Source organism: Helianthus annuus, chromosome 4, assembly GCF_002127325.2.
Source record: "Helianthus annuus cultivar XRQ/B chromosome 4, HanXRQr2.0-SUNRISE, whole genome shotgun sequence".
Taxonomy (NCBI): Eukaryota; Viridiplantae; Streptophyta; class Magnoliopsida; order Asterales; family Asteraceae; genus Helianthus; species Helianthus annuus.
The window spans coordinates 13365362-13385199 of NC_035436.2; the positions used below are offsets into that span (position 1 = coordinate 13365362).

General features: G+C 34.5%; 2 protein-coding genes across 2 annotated transcripts; both read right to left on the bottom strand.

Annotated features, from left to right (window-relative positions):
- Positions 1-2473: 2473 nt before the first annotated feature.
- Positions 2474-7783, bottom strand: LOC110877457 (disease resistance protein RUN1). The gene is made up of 6 exons (XM_035989747.1): positions 7665-7783; positions 5672-6175; positions 4371-5487; positions 4018-4287; positions 2958-3939; positions 2474-2867 (listed from the first exon to the last, which is right to left on the bottom strand). Exons 2-6 carry the CDS (start codon positions 6148-6150, stop codon positions 2830-2832), a joined length of 2886 nt encoding a protein of 961 aa, XP_035845640.1. The 5' UTR covers positions 6151-6175; positions 7665-7783; the 3' UTR covers positions 2474-2829.
- A 4695-nt stretch (positions 7784-12478) lies between these two features.
- Positions 12479-14371, bottom strand: LOC118491716. Its single transcript, XM_035989748.1, has 2 exons — positions 13614-14371; positions 12479-13482 (listed from the first exon to the last, which is right to left on the bottom strand). The coding sequence occupies exons 1-2, from the start codon at positions 14104-14106 to the stop codon at positions 12554-12556; spliced, it is 1422 nt and encodes a 473-aa protein (XP_035845641.1). The 5' UTR covers positions 14107-14371; the 3' UTR covers positions 12479-12553.
- Between the last annotated feature and the right edge of the window lie 5467 nt (positions 14372-19838).

The window sequence follows — 19838 nt, forward strand, 5'->3', positions numbered from 1 at the left end:
TTGCTCTGGGGAAGACAACGAGGTTTTCGCACCCATCACACCACATATTATTGTCTTTACGCGACACACCTTTCATGCAATTCCCACCGCCACATGTCAGCCTGAACCAATCTTGGCTATTGCGTATGCGTTTGACTTCAACACGACAGGTCAATTCAGCACTCTGCATATATTACCAGCGTAACTATAAACTTTAACCATTTGATTAAAAAATGATAACCAATATCGTGCTTATCCAAAATGACATATCCTAAGTGTATATTACATTCTAATGCAAACCTGATTTGAGGTTAACCAAAATGGCCAACGTTTACATATGCTTGGTTCGCCACGGACTACGTACATACCTAATATTTAAATTACATTATGTTTTCAATAAATATTTATAAACGTGAATTCGGTATTAAAAAGAACATTATTTTTTTCGGTATTAAAAATGTGAATTCGGTATTTAAAAATATTTATAAATATTTATAACTGTTAAAAATATTTATAAATATTTATAACTATTAAAAATACTTATAAATATCTATAAATGTGAATTCCGTATTAAAAAATATATTTCGGTATGTCGGTTGTGAGGATTTTCAAACCATTTGATCCGGTTGAAATGGGTTTAAGATAATTGCAAAAGAAACCAACTATAAAAAGAGATGAAATGAGATCCAGACATATTTGATTCATCCAGCTTTTTAGTATATTTGACTCAAAGGAGGTTTTATTATTTGTTTTTTTTTTTTGCTCAAATAGCCAAATTGAGTATATTTTTTTCTTATACAGTACTGGTTTGGCTTTTTAAGCGGTTAACCAAACCTGACCTGGATTAACCAAATCGAATGGGAAGAATATATTGAGACTTGGGGTCAACCAAATGATGGAAGGAGATGAAGAGTTGTTCTTAAAATTCCTTTAATTCTATTATCTCGGTTATGTTATCTTTAATTATTGTAATTCTAATTTCTCCTTTAATTCCATTAATTCAGTTACTTTAATTCTATTATTTCAGTTATGTTATCTTTAATTATTGTAATTCTAATTTCTTCTTTAATTCTATTAATTCAGTTACGTTATCTTTAATTTTATTTAAGTCTAACAAAAGGAGATGAAGAGTTGTTCTTAAAATTCCTTTAATTCTATAACACACGTATATTTTAAAGTAAATGTTTAAAGTTTTTTATTCCTTTAATTCCTTTAAAATTCCTTTAATTCCATTAATTCAGTTACGTTATCTTTAATTTTATTTTAAGTCTAATTTGTTACAATTATAATATTAATTTTATTAATTTGAAGAAAGAATGTATTTAAGAGACTCATGTATTTAAGAGTCTCATTAATGAAGGTTGTAAAATAGTTCATATAACTAAATTTTTAATTATATATATAGATAAATAACTATCAGGTTAATTATGATTAAAAGAAAAGATTAACACTACAAAAAAAGCAACATATTTGGATAAACTCAACAGCTTTTCTCTGCTCTACAGAATCCATATGCAGAGACCTATTATTATTATGCATATGTCATGAAGCCTCATATCAATCAACATTTCAAACTCAAGAAATAATATTACACATGATTCCAAAACACAGATCCTCATGTGTATCTAAAGACCAAAAGATTAGTTATCATGAACTGACTTCAAACCCTCATGAATCTAATCCTCTTAATAATGGAGAAGCACACACTAAGAAAGTGTAGGTTTGACCTCAAAAAGTCACAAGTCCAACCTAGAAGCAGGGGCGGACCCACATTGGTGCCACCGGGGTCCCCGGACCCCAATCTTTAAAAAAAAATAGTAGATTCGGTATATTAAATTGTATATGACCCCATAAATACAATTAGGTGGACACCATAGAAATAAAAAGAAAGTTGGTGTTGGGGTAAATCTCCTTCTTTTCCACCAAGAGGTCATGGGTTCAATCCTTGATAAGCCCATTTTTCTTTCTTTTTTTAAATCTAGTTTAAACCTCACTTTAACTCGACCCGAACGAGGACCGACCCGAAAATGGACCCCATTGAAATAAAATCCTGGGTCCGCCACTACCTAGAAGTCAAACTCTAAGTTTGACTTCAGAAGTCAAATTTGTTTGTTTCTGATTCAAAGCACCAATGCTATGCAGTTAATGCGGTAAAATATCGGATATCGGTCAAGGACCGATATTTGAAATATAGGTTATCTCGGTGAGATACAGGTGGGATATCGGTAATTTTAATATAATGCAAAATTTACATATATAGCAATTTAACAATAATAATTCAGTGATATATCGGTTATATTGGTCAAATATCTGTGATACATCGGTTATATCGGTCAATATCGCCGATAATATCAGTACCGATATTTGACACCGATATTTTACTAGGGGACCGATATGACCGATATAACCGATATCTCACCGATATATCACCGATATTAACTGCATAGCACCAATGATTGGAGCAATGGCTAAATGAGATTAATGCATCATTTCTAGGAACAAACATAAGTGAGATGAGTGCAACAAGCCACTTACAGAACTTGAAATTCCTAATATTGATAAATGGACTCTAGGTAGAAATTTGGTTGAAAGAAATGATAAATAAATATTTTCATAAAACCCCCCTTAAGTATTGAATTGCTGACCCCTTGTTTTCATGATTCATGTCTCATTATAAAATGATTCTTTGTTTTATTCATCCTTCAAATCGTTTCCAAAACTGGTTGCAAATCACTACAAATGTCAACAGTAGAATGATTGTTATATGTTTTGAACATGGATTTAAGACTCGTTTCAATATGCCCCTCCAGCTTCCACTTGTTCCCCGCTCTAGTCTTTCACAAAGTTTCATTAGTGATCCTCCATCTTTCGTTCTTTAACCTTGCCACCTACAAAACCATAAATATATTTCAAATACCTCTCTCACTAGAATATATGCTATTCAGTGAGTTTATAACATTATATATTTCAACAAAAACCTGCATCGTTTGTTGTTGCTTCAGTATTGGCCCTTCTCCTTTTGGGAGCAAATGTAATATGTTGTTGTTCTTGAACTAGAATTGCATCTGGATCAATCCTTCTTTCGTATCCAATAATTCTAAGATCTTTCAACAAAGATATGCTATCGGGAAGATGACTTATAGGAGTATGCATTAGATATATATATTCCAAACTTTCTAAATCTCCTAGGTTCTCTGGTAATTTCTCAAGTCCAGAACAACCAGAAAGGTCAAGAAATTTGAGATGCTTTAGCTTACAGATGCTGGATGGAACATCTCTTATCTTGGTTGATCTTAGACGTAGTCTATTCAAACTTTCTAAATCTCCTAGGTTCTTTGGTAATTGCTCAAGTTCAAAACAATTAGAAAGGTCAAGCACTTTGAGATGCTTTAGCTTACAGATGTTGGATGGAACATCTCTTATCTTGGTTGATGTTAGATCTAGTCTATTCAATGAATCTATTTGACCAAAATTCTCGGGTAACTTACAAACTTTACAACGTCGTAGAATGAGAGTTTTAAGATGTTTCAACTTACAAATGCTATCCGGGAGATGTTTAATTGCTGAATCACTTAAATCTAACTCTTCTAAACACTCCAACTGGCCAATGTCCTCAGGCAATTCCTCTATGCCACAACATACAAACTTAAGAACTCTTAAATGTTGCAGATTATTGTTGGAGTGGCACAGGATTATATTCCGGAACTCCTTTAGATGTAAGCCACTTACATTAAGAAACTCAAGTGATTCCAAATCCTTGATAAACAAAACAGATTTCAACCTCTTACAACCCTCAAGGTTTAGGTACGTAAGCCTTTTTAAACATCCAACTGGCACATGAAGTTCTACCAAATCTTTACAATATGAAAGATCTAACCTCACAAGATTCGGAGTCAACCCAAGGTCAAGGGTCTTCAACTTTGACTGGGACAGTGTAATGGATTTGAGTTTCTTAAGAACCTAATATCACACCAAAAAAATGTAAGATACTAATAACTGATCAATAAATAAATTAAAATTATTAATCAATCATCCTACCTTTCCCCCCACCCAAAGTTGTTCGATTTTGCTGATAGGCATGTAAAGCTCAACAAGATTATTTGCTTGAAAGGTTATGGGTAAACACCCATGAGGGTAACATTCCCAATTCAAGTATCGTAATGCATTTGGAAAGTATTGACCAACTTCATCAATCTTCACAAAGTTATGATCTACAATAAGGCATCTTAAATTCTTCATGTTTCTAAGACTTTCCAAAGCAATATTAGGGGTGAGCTTTAGACGTATACACCTTGTCGATTCAGAACCCTGTAATTCAACAATAGTTCATGTCATAAGTAAAAAAATTGTGTTTGTCTCATCTCTATGTTACAAGTAAAACTGATTCTTACCAAGTCAGTATCCAATACATCTTCAATTTCTTCCTGAATCCATAATCTGCTATGTTTGTTTGGTTCATCTGGGTGCAAACGACGTACAATATTCTTGCCCATTTCTTCAATATGGTCATGCATGCTCAAGTAAGAATAATTAACATCATCATCATCATGAAAAGTTATTAGAGATCTCTGCTCAAGAACTCTTAAACCAATTCTAGCCCGAAATCCACAACTTTCAAGTATACTCATTGCTTTGTTTTTCTTCCACCCCTTCAATATGCATGCAACATCTAGGAATATTTCCTTGTAATCATCCTCCAAACTTTCATAGCTTAATTCCAGTTTTTCAAGAGTCTCTTTCAACGGAATTCTTTCGAGTCTTGCTAATGCGTCTATCCATTCAGGCTTGTCTTTACCACACAAAAATGAACCCAAAACTTTGTTTGTTAAAGGAAGGCCAGCAGCATACTTTACAGCTTGTAGTGATTCCTTTTCATACTCTTGAATTGGAAGATCTTTCCCAGATGCGTGCTTACAAAAGAGGCCAATCGCTTCCTCATCAGATAATAGATTGACAACATGAATCCATTTTACTCTGTGTGTTATTAACACTTGCTCATCTCTTGTTGTAATGATAATTCTACTTCCAAGCTTGAACCAACTAAGATCACCGGCTAATGCCTCAAGCTGATCTTTGTGATCCACATCGTCTAAAACCATAAGAACCTTTCTACCACGCAACTTTGTTTTCAACATTTTTGTCCCGTCATGAACACTACTTACGTCGTTACCTTGATCATTTAGCATATCTTTCAGGATCTTTCTTTGCAATGACAATAAACCATACAACGACGCGTTTGAAACTTCCCTGACATTCTCAACAAAGCTTTTAGCTTCAAAGTGAACTGATATTCTATCAAACACAGCTCTGGCTAGTGTAGTCTTACCAGCACCTCCCATCCCTTTGATTCCTATCATGCGAACCTCGTTCGAAGCGATATCTAAAGACTTCTCAAGGTCCTGTAGCCGGGGTTCCATGCCTACTAATTTATCATCAAAGTTCACATTAATGGGTCGTAACTCAAGTGAGATCCGCTCAATTATTAACTTGATCACTTTGGCTTCATGCCTGTGAATTATAGAAGATTCAGTATGCTCACTCAAGAACCCAGACAAAAAGTTATATTTAAGATCAATAAACGAACTGTAAGACATAATAACATATCAATAGCAACAGTGCTTGAACTTTCCTCTAAATAAGAAAGAAACTAAAAAAGAATAAATATTTCCAGAGAAATGTTTAAAAGAATTACCCATCAGCAGTGTTCCTTAAATCCCAGCCGGACAGATTGGCTGCTTCTTTTAGAGATTCTATCCATTTCCCCATCTCTATATTGGTATGTTTGGCAAGGGCTTCTCCAACTGGCCCACATTGTTTGCGAACTTCAGAAGGATCCACATCGTAAAAAACAGGGTAAGCAATCTGGTCGTTCGACTTTTGACATTCCATAATCTTTACAAGTTCATTTAAGCACCAAGATGAAGATGCATATTTCTTTGAGAAAACTATGATGAACAACTTCGACTCTTCAATAGATTTCAAAAGTTGCTCATTGATGCTTTTTCCTTGTTTAAGTCTCTCATCGTCCTTGAAAGTGTGAATGTCGTGTCGCTGAAGAGCATCAAAAAGGTGATCCACAAAGTTCTTACGAGTGTCTTCACCACTAAAACTCAAAAACACATCATACTGATAGCTCTTCTTAACGAATGATGCAGAAGAAGACGACGCCATTGGAGGTATGTTTTGTCGAAGTTGACTGCAAAGAAACACATATAACACTGTTAAGCCACAAGAGTGTATCTTATGATAAAGATTAAGCTGGTTATCACACCTTGGAGCTTAATTACAAGGTTGATAAAGTGCTATATATTAACGTCAACATTGAGTCACAAGCATTTCATATAACTTATGGCCTAGATGATATTAAACAGTTCTATGATGTCAACATAAGGAACTGGTAATTTACACTTAAAAGAATATTTTAGGAATCCAGAATTTATAAGGGGTTTTTATATATTCCTTCTTAAAAAGATTATTAGTTTATTACACTAAGCTAACTGAGGTGAGTTGGATACTTTTACAGTTAACTTTATAGGTTGGTTTTGTGTCTGTAACAAGTTATGTAAAATTTTGACTTTCTCAAAGTCAAACCACTGCACTTTGTTTTAGAATGGTGTGTTTTGGGAGCTAATGATACCCAAATGATGTCTTTCACCGTTTGATGTTTGACATACCACAATATGATATTCAATCAAGGGTTTGATCAGATTTAAAACAAAGATTTGACTTTCTTAGACAAGTCAAAATATAGTAATAAACTTAAAACCATGGGGCTTTGATTTCAAATCTTAGACAAACAATGCATCTTATGACTATTTATCAAAAATTGGAACTAAAGTTGACAATTTAACAAATTCTGGTATAACATCTTCTTACCCGTTAGATCAAACCCGATCAACTTCCATTATAGCGATTTAACACTAAAATAAAGATGTTGGGTTGAGCTAGTAATTTCCACTACATTGAGTCAATAGAAGGAACTAGTAATTTCCACTTGAAAGTATTATTTAGTAATCCAACATTTATAAGGGGTTTTAATAAAAACATTATCACACAAAGCTAACTGAGTTGTAACAAATTGATAATATTTTGAGTAGTTATATATTTATACAGTTAACTAACTTTACAAGTTGGTTTTGTTGCAACAAACACCTCAAATGTCTCTAAGAAAGCACAAGAGAAATGCAAAAGTTTGACTTTCTTAAAGTCAAACCAATCGCACATAGTTACAGAATGGTGATCTTGGGACCTAATGATATGTCTGTCTATATGATTTCAAAATGATGTCTTTGACCGTTTAATGTTTGATATTTGACTTTCTATGAAGGGTTTGCTCAAAATATAGTAATAAAATTCAAGCCTTTGACATACAAAGGAAAGCATGTTATGACCTGCATATATGTCTCAGAACTTGGGTTTAACAATTCACATGGTCTATACATTTATATCAGAAAGAAATTGTGGTATAACATCTTCTTCTTATTTACCCCTTAATCAACCCCCCGGTCTACTTTCTTTTTATCGATTCAACACTGAAAATTAAGATGCGAAATACTACAATAATAACAAGAAATTGGTGACGATGTTTGAAGCACCATTATCCAAAGTCTGTAGATCGATCCATGGACTTGAAATACAGATAATTAACCATCACTACTTTAATAATTTAAAGGAAAAAAACTAACCTTAAAATATATAGTTGCTCAAAAGAAACAGCAGCCAGATACTCAGACCAGAGACCTTTGTTTGTGAGTTGAGTTTCAAGTATGTTGAGTTGAGCTTAAAGTAAGTTCCAATTGATTATCACTGCTCTTTTCTTTAGTTTATTACCAGGAAATCATGACTTAACTTCCGCGATATCTTCTTTATTCTCACACGCGGATTCAAGGAGCCACTTGTCTTCCTTCCTTTTTCACTTTTATGCACCCCACCCACTTAGATTCCAAAGCAACCCTATAATAATGGTGGCTTCCTTTACTTTTAGTTCAGTTAAATTAACAGATAATCATTTATATGTAAATAGTTATGTTAAATTACGACTTTTTAGTTTGTTTCAGTAACTTTTTTTCTTTTTGTATCATTTGTAATTAAAGTTTAATATAAAAATTAGTGCAATGGGCATGTTTTGCATATATTTGGAGAAATTTTGTAACGAGTATGTAGAGAGTGGCCCCACACCAGGCTTTATAGTCACGCCACCAGAGGGATAACACTGCTATCCAAGCTGGCCCAGTATGGCTAAAGTGACGTTGGTTTGGTTTCTACATCCTAAACCTAAGCCCACACCCTATGATCTTATTATCAGTACTCTTCTTTTTTTTTTTTTTACCAATTACTAGAAAATCATGCCACAACTTCCGTCGTATCTTCTTTATTGACCAATTATCACACGTGAATTCAATCTTTGCTTGTAGCCACTTGTCTTCCTTTTTCACTTTTATGCACCCCACCTAAATTCCAAACCAAAGCAACCCAATAATAATGGTGGTGGGTTACTTCTAATTAAATTAAATTAACAGATAATCATTATCTATCAACCTATATTTATATAGTTATATTAAATTACGATTATTTAATTTGTTTTTAAGCAAATATTAACATATTTTAATTATTTATAATAAACTTGGGAAAGTTACACTTTTACAAAATTTTAAATTACGATTATTTTAAACTATACTTTTTGTTGTAATTTTAGAATTTACCAAATCGATTAGGGTCGGGTTCAACCTGGGTTGAGAAAAATAAAAACGTTTTATTGTGTCGGATCCAAACTGATTATAGGGTATACGAACTGACGGGTTGGGTTAGGTCCAAACCGGTTTGGGCCAAACCAGTATATATTTGGTGAAGTGGGTCGGGTTATAAACCAGTTGACAAGGCCCAAACTGGTTTTTTTATACCTCTAGCCACAACCGATTCAAATTTCTGGTCAACTTGGGCCACATTCACTGGACTTGAGTCCACTAATGATTGGCCTATTAAGGTTGGGCCTATATAAAAGAACTTCCTCTCACATTGTTGTTATCGTCGCGACCCAGTAACCGAAGATTCAATTCCAACCCCTTTTTTAAGGATGGATAGATTATAAAAACCTGCTTTATGAGAAGCTTTAATTTGATGAGTAATAATCTTATTGAAGTTTATTTCCTACCTATTAATTTGCAAAAATAGTAATCTTTTGCATATTCTATCTCTAAAAAATACAATAACTTCTGTTACTAGTCCAGTCTAGAACCAGATATTTTTCATATATTTAAACAAAATGACATCATTTAGGTATGAAATTAGACTTTAATGACTACCCGAAAAGTTTGAGCCCTGGTTCGGTTCCAATCTTACACCAACCCGATGGTCGGTTGTTGGCTCAGTGGCTCCCAAATTTTCAAGTTTCCAATTATGGTCCACTCTGGTCTTTAAACCATGGCATACCAATGCAACAAGAAGTTTATAGAACTTCAAATTTCTAGCTAGATTGAAGCAAAAATGAGGTATTTTTGTGCTGAGATGACATATACCAGCGCTTTCCTATACTATTATTGGTTATATATTAGAGTATATAAAGCAGCCATTTTAAGCAAGTTCTATTGCCATTAAGGGGCAAAAAATGGGCAGATTAGACAAGTGGCCATGATAGAGTGTGATTGCTGGATGCCCAAAGGCCCAAAAACTAGTTCACAAGGAAAAGAAGGATGTACTACTTTATGATTGCTGTTGTGCAACCACCAGCTCAGTTATCTATAGTTCTATACCAAAGAACAAAAATCTCACGGTTAGAAACATCATGTGGCCATTTCAATCCATTTATATGAAAATTGAAAACGAGTCATTTCAGATGGTATTTATTCCATAACATGTAGAATGGGTTAAGCAGGGCAAAAGGTGTCTAACGTCTAAGTTAGATACTCAAATTTATATAACGTTCTAAACCATTATGTTTTAAAGTTATGTTATTACTTTTATAATATAGTTTTTAACATAGTTGATATTAATATAAATATGTTTACAGAACGTGTAAAATTGTATAAAAAAAAACAACAAGACCTAACCTGCTTTAACCCACACATGAAAGTTATCCGTTTGATATGAACCCATTTTGACCCATTAACAACCAAACAAGCCCACTTGTTTTGGATAGTCCAATACACCATATGTGGCAAGATGGCTAGGTAACGCGTCAAAAACAGGTCAATTTTAGTATGGCCAAATCAAATGGGTTAGGTTGGGTTGACACAAATCCGTATCTGTGATTTCTTTTGACTATTTGCAATGATGAGTGTCAATTACAATAACAATCTAATCTTTTAATTGCAACAATTAGGAAGTTGTATACATTAAAGCTCTTTCTTCGGATTTGGGCCGGTTGAGATAAAACACAACACGAATTGACCAACGGATCTCAAGCCTCTCAGAGGTCTCACATTTCCCTGAAAACTTCTGTTTAATACTTGAATATTGTGAATTTTAATTTACGAACAGTTACTATGATGATTCAGAATTTAGAGTCACGGATCACTAACATACATAACAGGTGTGAAACTTGAATGATATGCAAATTTCGTGTTACATTTTCTGTAAAACATGTATCAATTTCGCATTTATATAAACATCCTCTGCGTATATGCCAGTTCTGTTTCTCATCATTTCATTCTTAGAAACTATAATCGATTCCTAAATGTGGATATAATGATAGAACAAACCCAAAATAACCAAAATGAAGGGGAAAAAAAAGCAAAAATCAAGCCATATGACTTTGCCATTGGTCACACCAGTCATCTTTGTGTCACGCAAACACATCATACGGCCTATAATATATGACACGCCAGTAGTGTCTAGCTAGTGTGGCGTCAATGTTTCTATATCATACGGCCTATATGACACAAGTACACAACCTTAGTACTCCAAAAGGTCTAACATTTCTCTGAAAACTTCTGCTTAATATCTTAAACACTATATATATACTCAAATATGTATTGTGAAAAATTAAAATTAATATATAAACAGTAACAAGCAGCATACTCTGAGGATTCATAATTTAGAGTCATGGATCTCTAAAATGCATAACATATGTTCAAACTTAAGTCAAATGCAAATTTAGTGTTACATTTTTTTTATAAAACACGTATCGATTTCACATTTAAAACAACATCTTTTGTTGATACACTACTAGTGTTGTTTGTCATCATTTCATTGTTAGAAACTATAATCGAAACCTAAATGCGGGCAATTCGAACATTTCAACTAGTATAACGAAAGAACAAACTACGAAAATGAATTTTAAAACAGAAATGAAGCTCGATCGAACAATTTGCAGAAAGCATATGATCCTTAACTGGAAAAGGATGCCTGCAAGATATTACTGAGGTGTAATTGCGAGTCGAGTGAGCATAAACCCTAGCGTACGGCAGCAGGTAACGTAGATTGATCGTTGGAGAAGAAGAAGAGAAAGCGCATGAATTTCAGTTTTGTTGGAGGGAGAGAGAATATATAGTAGGAGATTATTATGTTAAAATATTAAATTATATTATAACTGAGGGAATGGGATCAAATACAAACACTTAAGTTTGTAAGAACCATAAGAACCAATACATAATTGACAAGTGTCCATCAATAAAAAATTAGTTTAGGGGTAATTTAGACTTTTTGACCATATTTATTTATAACTAATTAAAAATAATTACAAAAATATAATCAGCACAACACTATATAATTAGCACAACATCATTACTCGTTCTTCATTATCAGCACATCGTCCTCGAATCGTTCTCCATTATCAACATAAACGACATTAGCACAACATCTTCAATCGTTCTCCATTATCAGCACACCAGATGTGCTGATTATATCTACTTTTGGTGTTTGTTTGTATTATTTTGTAATTAACACATAATCAGCACCTTATTAGCACAAATATAAAACACCTTTTGTTAACTTTTTTTAAAAAACACTTTTATAAATACAAAAGGGTATAGCAATATGGTACTCATATTAAAGATAAAAAAATACTTGATTTTATGGTATATATTTTAAAAAAAAATAATGAAGTATATAAAAGTTATTTTAGTTTAAAAAACCTTGGTGGAATTTGTATTTAATAGAAAATGGTCAAATGACTAGCAATTTTACAAAATTACCCCTAATTTGTTAGTAGTAATTTTTAATTATAAGAGTTTTATTTATAATCAATATCAACCCTTGATTTAAATTAACAATGTTTCAGATCTGTTCTTACGGTTCTTATAATTAGCACTGTTTGTACAGGATCTCAACCCTATAACTGAGTATACCTTCAAATGTAGTTATTATAAGACCATGTGTAGTCATAAAGCCCTCAAAGGGGCGTTATGCGCCATGTGGCATGCCACGTCAGCAAAGGGGCTTTATGGGGCTTTATGCAATTTGGGGCCGTAGTCATAAAGCCCCTGTGTAATCATTACTCAATTAATTTAATTTTCTATTTTTTAAATAATTTATAAGTTTTATAAAATAAAAAAACATTTCATTAAATAAAAAACACTACATTAAAAATTAAAAAAAAAGTTACACTAAAAAAAAAAATTACACCTAAAAAATAAATTTATTCTTCGGTGTCATCTTCGTTCTCTCCTTCTTCCTCTTCGTTTTCTCCAGCATCTAAACCTACGTCTTCAAAGTTCCCGTCTTCGAATTCCTCCCCCACTTCTTCCTCGGAATCTTCGTCGTGATCATTGTTTGATCGAATTGGGCAAATCGCCCAAGCATGCTCAACCAAATCCGCCTTCAACGTGTTATGTATTTCTCTAGATCGCAGTAGTTGAGCATTTGCGAGTCTCTCTTCCGTTGTCGCTTGGGGTAGTTCGACCAAATCTTCGGGAATATAGTTTTGGCATATCGCTTTTCCATCATCCTCAATGATCATATTATGCAAAATGATGCAAGCATACATGGCCATTCGTATTTTATCCTTATGCCACATGCGACAAGGATTCCTGATAAAATGCCATCGTTGCTGTAGAACCCCAAAACACCTCTCGATGTCCTTTCTCGAAGACTCTTGTAATTTTTTAAAATACTTCCTTTTTTCATCAAAAGTTTCAGAAAACGTTTTAACAATAATCGAATACTCGGGGTAGATACCATCGCCCAAGTAGTAGCCATGCTCGTAATCGTTCCCGTTTGCATGGAAACCGGCCTTTGGTATAGTTCCAGAAATGTAGCCCTCGATTAATGGTGAAGCCTCTAACGTATTAATATCGTTAAAACACCCGGCTACACCAAAGAAGGCCGACCAAACCCAAAGGTCGTATGACGCAACACCTTGTAATACCAAAGTTGGCCCTTTTTGATCACCCCGCGTATGTTGACCTCGCCATGCGGTTGGACAATTATACCAACGCCATTGACGACAATCCAAGCTACCAATCATGCCGGGTATTCCATGCTTTTCTAGATGCACCTCATATATTTTTTGAAGGTCGTTCCAAGTGGGGTTTCTCAAATAACGTTTTCCATATAACTGGCATATTCCTAAAATATAATTTAAAAGTTACGAAAAAATAAATGTATAAAAGTAAATAAATAAAAGACAATTAAAAAAAAATTACACCTAAAAAATAAATGTATAAAAGTAAATAAATAAAAGACAATTAAAAAATTACCATAGCAAAAATGTTCCAAGGTATCTCGGGTTGTTTTCTCCGCCATCTTCAAATAGTCGTCGTTGATGTCGTACGTGTTTCCGTATGCTAATACGCGTAAGGCGGATGTGACCTTTTGAATTGAGGTGAAGCCTAGATATCCTCGTGCGTCCATTCTTTGCTTAAAGAAATCGTACGTATTTTCCAAGTCATTGTTAATGCGCAAAAATAACCTTTGGCTCATCCGAAAACGTCGTCTAAAAACATTCGGTCCGTGAACCGGTGCCGCGTCAAAATAGTCTTTCATCAAACGCTCGTTCGCGGCTTCACGATCTCGCAAGATATAGGTGCGTCGCAAGATGGGTCGTGGAGGGGGAGGTGGCCGAATGTGCTCAAATGTTTGTAGCACAAAAGTACATACACTCGTAACCGCTTCTTCCTCGGCCGCGTCTTCGTCGGGCGAAAAATATCTTCGGTAAATTTCGGTGAAAGACTCTTTCGACGGGGAACCCATTTTTTATAAAGTGAGACTAGTTTTTTTAAAAATATATAGAGAATGAGAAGGAGAATGGTTTGAGTTGTAAAAGAAGTGGAAGAATATGAGGTTATTTATGGTGTTAAAAATAAAAAAAATTGATTTTTTTTTTTAATATATGACCGTTTGATAACGGTCAAAATTTAAAACAATTCATTTCCTCGCGCCGCGATAAACATAACGCTGTTTTTTTTTTTTGGTTCATAGCGCCCTTGGGGGCGGTGTGCTAGGCGCCATATCGGCGCTATGGCTTGGTCTCGCGCCCCAGTACGTTTAGTCTAAGTATATTTAGAGCATTCACGTCAAACGAGTGTGATGTTTTTAAAATATAAAAAGTATAAAAATTGGTTGTAAGTGGAGGAGAGAGAAAATGTTAGTGTTCATTTGTATATTTGGGGGACACTGTTCACACTCTATAATTTTTTAATATATTTTGAAAGTGGTTGTGAGTGGAGAAGAAGAAAAAGATAAAGGTATAAAAAATATTATTTAATTGAAAAGGAGAGAGAAAATATAGTGTTTTTTAGTGTAATTTAGGATGAAAATATAGTGGGATGGATGTGAATGCTCTTACAATGATATTAAGTAGAAAAATATATTTTTATTAAGTACATTTAAAAGTCAATATTTACAGCTATGATATGATGTTAAGCAAAAATATGATGTGACTGATTTAATAGTTGAAAAGATAGTAGAAATAATAACAATATATAAACGTATAAGAGCATTCACATCCAAAGAACTAAATTATGTTTGTGTTGTTTTTAAAATATAAAAAGTGGTTGTGAGTGGAGGAGAGAGAAAATGTTACTGTTCATCAGTATATTTGAGGGGACACTGTTCACCCCCTATAATTTTTTAATATATTTTGAAAATGGTTGTGAGTGGAGAAGAGAGAAAAGGTAATCATAAAAGTATAAAAAATATTATTTAATTGAAAATGAGAGAGAAAATGTAGTGTTTTTTAGTGTAATTTACGGCGAGAATATGATGGATTGAATGTGAATGCTCTAAGAGCATAGGGTATGGTGAGGTTAATCCTTAAAGAGACCACCTGTTACATAGACGTCACCTCACCAAGGGTGGAGGACCATCCACTTGGGGACTACCCAACCTCACAATAAAAATCAATATAATATAATATATAATAAAGGAGGAGAGAGAGAGAAGTCAGAGACGCCCCACCACATTGGCTCGTCTCCAACGTCTTGGAGAGGCCGGCAGTCCACATTTGGGGGGTAGACGAGGCCCATACCGGGACGGAGGCGACGGGGGGTAGACGAGGCCCATACCGGGCGGTCTAAGGGTGTAAGGGGCTCCTTTGGTAACCCCACTTTACCGCCCGACGGCCGCCAGCCCACATTTGGTGTTCGGTGAAGGAGCAAATCAGTGAATACTCACCGATGCGGGAAGAGAAAGTAGAGGAGAGAGAGTGGGTTAATTGTGAGTCTCACCCTCTTTCCACCAATCACAAATTTTTCCTTTTAAAAAAATTGTTTACCACTCTCTATGTGTTTGAGTGCAAAATAAGGAGTAAAGTGGGAAGCTGACATGGTATGATATTATTGGTTAGGGAAAAATTTACCACTCGCTATTTAGGGAGCACCCCTTCCACCCAAACAACTTATTTTTGTATCAATCAATTTAACTTTTTATTGTAAGTGTCTTCTTATTACTTATGTCTAAATTTTCTTTCAAATGTTTTTCCAACTTAAATTAAACTAGTGGTAGGGATGGCAAAAAAGCCCAAGCCCAACGGGTATACCCGAAACATACGGGCCGGGTATACCCAAGCCTAATGGGTATGGACCAGGTACGGGCTTAAAAATAGAAAAAATTCGGGTATGGGTACGGGTATGGGATTTAGTGATACCCGCCCGATACCCGGCCCATTTACCCGAATAATACCTTAAAATATTATATAATAGATTTCTATATATAAATTTAGTACATGTACTTATTACCTTCTCTATAGTCATATGCGGATATGTATTTGACAAGTGTTTAGTGAACATATAACTTATTTTTGAGCATGTATATTGGATGTGAAAGCTATCACCCTCTATTATATGGATGTTTTATGCAATTAGGTGGTCTCGATACAATTACTTAATTAAGTAATCGTTTTAATTTAATTTAGTATATGTGGTCTGAATATGATACGTAAGTTATTAATCATATTTTCATTTGTTATAATCATTAAAATAGTAAATTATATAAACATCAAAGTAAAAATTGCACATTTGTCCCAAAGAGTATTTTTAAGAAATTAATGGGTATACCCGATACCCGACGGGTAATTAGCCGAAACATACCCGACGGGTAACGGGCCAGGCATGGGACAAAGAATTACAACCAGGTACGGGCCTGGAATTACCAATACCCGGCCCAAGCCCGGTCCATTGCCATTCCTAACTACTGGGTAATACTTGTGGTTCGCAACAGGACAAACTGATTTTTAGTAAAATTTAAACAAAATCATAGACACAACATTCCTTATTCAGTAAACAAAAGTTGTCTTAGGTATTCATTTAAAAAAATAAAGTCGTTTTCTAATCGAAACCTATAAAAAATGAATATTGATATTGATACGAATTCGTATACGTGATGACGCTAAAAACTCTAGCGTGATGGAGTCCTGTATCCGACCAACCGAATTCACAAAAACAACAAAGGATGGTTTGCCAAAAAATTCTATTCATAAAAACTTAATCATCCATCCATGCATTACAATTGTTTAAATAGGAAATAGAAACAACTAGAAAATGATAAACAAGAAAAACGATAACTACTAAAATTCAAATAAAAGATAAACATGAAATTTAAAATAATCGGAATGGATGAGGCTAAAGTGTAACACCCCAAAAACGGGTTTAAGTAATCAAACCACGTTAATATTAATGAACGGGTAAGATGCCGTAGGTGATAAATATTAACCCAGTAATTAACAGGATTTAAATAAATAAACCTCGTAGTAAATAAAGAGGGAATAAAAGTTTTTGAGTATATAAAATTCATAAGAGGCCCGAGTTAACGGGACTTCAAAATAAAACGGGTTATGATTTTCCCGAACCCACTAAGTTAACTAGGATTGTTTAACCTAGTTAGTCATAAGTCTAGATGTAACAAAGAAACTTGGTTAAAACACCCAAGGTTTAATTTGGCAATAGTTGGAGGGCCAAGAGTGCTAAATTGGAAACTTGATGTTATAAAAAATAAAAGAAAAATACCAAACACACACTAGATGTGTGTGTCTGGTCGTTCAAAACACAGAGGCGACACAAGGGTTCCCCATAAACCCTAGTTCATGCAAATTCCATCAAATTGAAGGCCCTAATCAGCTCCAATCGATTTTCAAGCACAAATTCATGATCACCTCGTTGAAGGGATCATAAGGTATGCTAAATTTTATCGTTTAATTACATCTCAAATTCTTGATGATTTGTGAAATCGAAAATCAAAGCTTGATTATGTGATGTTTAGATGAATCTTGTAATGAGAACGTGTCTAGGAGTGAATCCTAGTTAATAACTTGCTGAAATTATGTTCAAACTATGAAATTCATGATAATCCGATTATAGGTTAAATGGGTTTTATAGAAATAGGATGAACACAAGAATTATGGCTATAATAAGTGGTGTTATTTGAATTCTACAAGATGATTCTGATGATAATGTGCATGCATGACATAATGGAGTTAAAATGTATGATTAAGCTTGGCAAAAATAACAAGTTATGAACTTGATTATAAATGTGTAAAATTATGCCCTCAAGGTGTTTGTTAAAACGCTTAAGAGAAAGCTAACATAGGAAAATAGGGATAAAAACGCTTGCTTGAGCTATACGGAAAATTATGCATGATATGTTGTGAAAGGAGTTCTAAACAATGTTGATTGAACTCTATAGGCAAGGATTCCGGATCGTCGAGTGGACAAGCCGGTGGAAACACGCGTTAGAAAGGAGCGCTTTAATGGTAAGTAACTACGGTTCCATTACGTTATGCTTGATTTCGTATTCTAGCTAGTAGACTTTAAATTAGCATAATACATGAAATTGGCATTTACTTGAAGTGATGAAGATCACTAGGTAAATAAACGGGTCAAGAGAGGTGAAATTATCACCCTTTGACAATACTGTCTAATATTTTGTCGAGTTACATGTTATAGGAATAAATAGCAAATGGATAAGTACATCGCTATTGCTTAGCGGTTACGAAGGCAAGGTATTGAAACGGGTCAATATATTGATCCGAGCCAGGTATGTATAATAACACAACTCATCATGTAGAATTTGGAGTTCTATAAGAGTTAGACAACTATCACTAAAACCATATTAGGATGATAATTATCCAATAAGAAAACCCTAATTGAGACACCCAAGTAATTTGGCATAAACCCTGAAATTTCCGGAACAATCGGAATCAGGATCAGGGCCCCTAAAATTCGAGGGGGGCAAACCCTAGTTGGACGTTTATCTAAAATAAACGTTGCACAATTCTGATTTGTTGAAATTATTGATTCATGCAAGCTAGTCCCGAGCCTAGGCAGCCTATAAGTAGACTGCTTAGCTTACGGACCGTAAAGGGTAAGCCTTACGGACCGTAAGCATACCAGCCAGCCTTACGGACCGTAAGAGATAAGGCATACGGTCCGTAAGCAAGACTAAATTTTGGCTATAAATAGCCGACCTTGGCACTTAACTGTTGAACTAAAAGCGACGTGAAATCGCTGTCTGTACGTCGAGTTTAAGCTATTATACCACAATTAAACACACACGATCACGAGGTGTTGCCGCAATAAGGGTAATAACTCGATCGCTATTACGATTCAACGTCCGATCGATTATAACTATCCAACGATAGTCCAGGTGCTGCTCAAATTGAGCTTGTACTTTGATTATTCGTCGTGATTTCGACTTGAATATTAGAGTGCTGTTCGAATTCGGACTATGCTCTGTTATTCGTTGGGAATCCGATTGAATTATTAAGTATTGCACTGATTAATCGTTGTGAGGGTTTTATCTCGTGAATTGACGTAACTGCTGTATTAGTTACTAACCTGTTTGTGTGTGCATTGTGTTAAATTAGGTTTAATCGAGACTAATCAGTAGGCTTATATCTTGCTCGTTAAATCTGCAATGTGAGTCATTCTCTTTTTAGCAACTGTTTTACAATACCTCAAATTATTTTCAAAAGTTATAATTACAGGGATTAAGTCTTTGTAATCACCATATTACAGCCGATATGTGGGGTTTTGTATACATTACTTTTTTCCCGTCACACTTGGACAAACGGGTGGCCAAGGGGTGATCTGACCACAGTCGCAGACACCATTGGACAAATGGGCTAGCCAATGGATGGTCGAGTGACAAATACTGTGGGTAGTTGGATTGATATCAGAAACATTGTAATCGCTCTTAATACTGTAAATTGTAACTAACGGGTTGTTTTAGAAAACTGAATGATTCACTCAGTATTTCCCTACTGACAAAACCTTTTTCAAACATGTTTCAGGTGATCTGTGTGATCCAAGAAAAGTGCAGTAAAGCACTACTAGCTCAAGAGAAGTGGCTCAGTATAAATAAATAAATAAAACATGTTTTGGAAAATAATGATTTCTGTGTGGAATCAACTTATTGTAAATTATGGGATTTTATCCCTAAATCTTTGTGTATTATGCTAAACGAACATTTTCGGTGAAAAGATCCTGTAA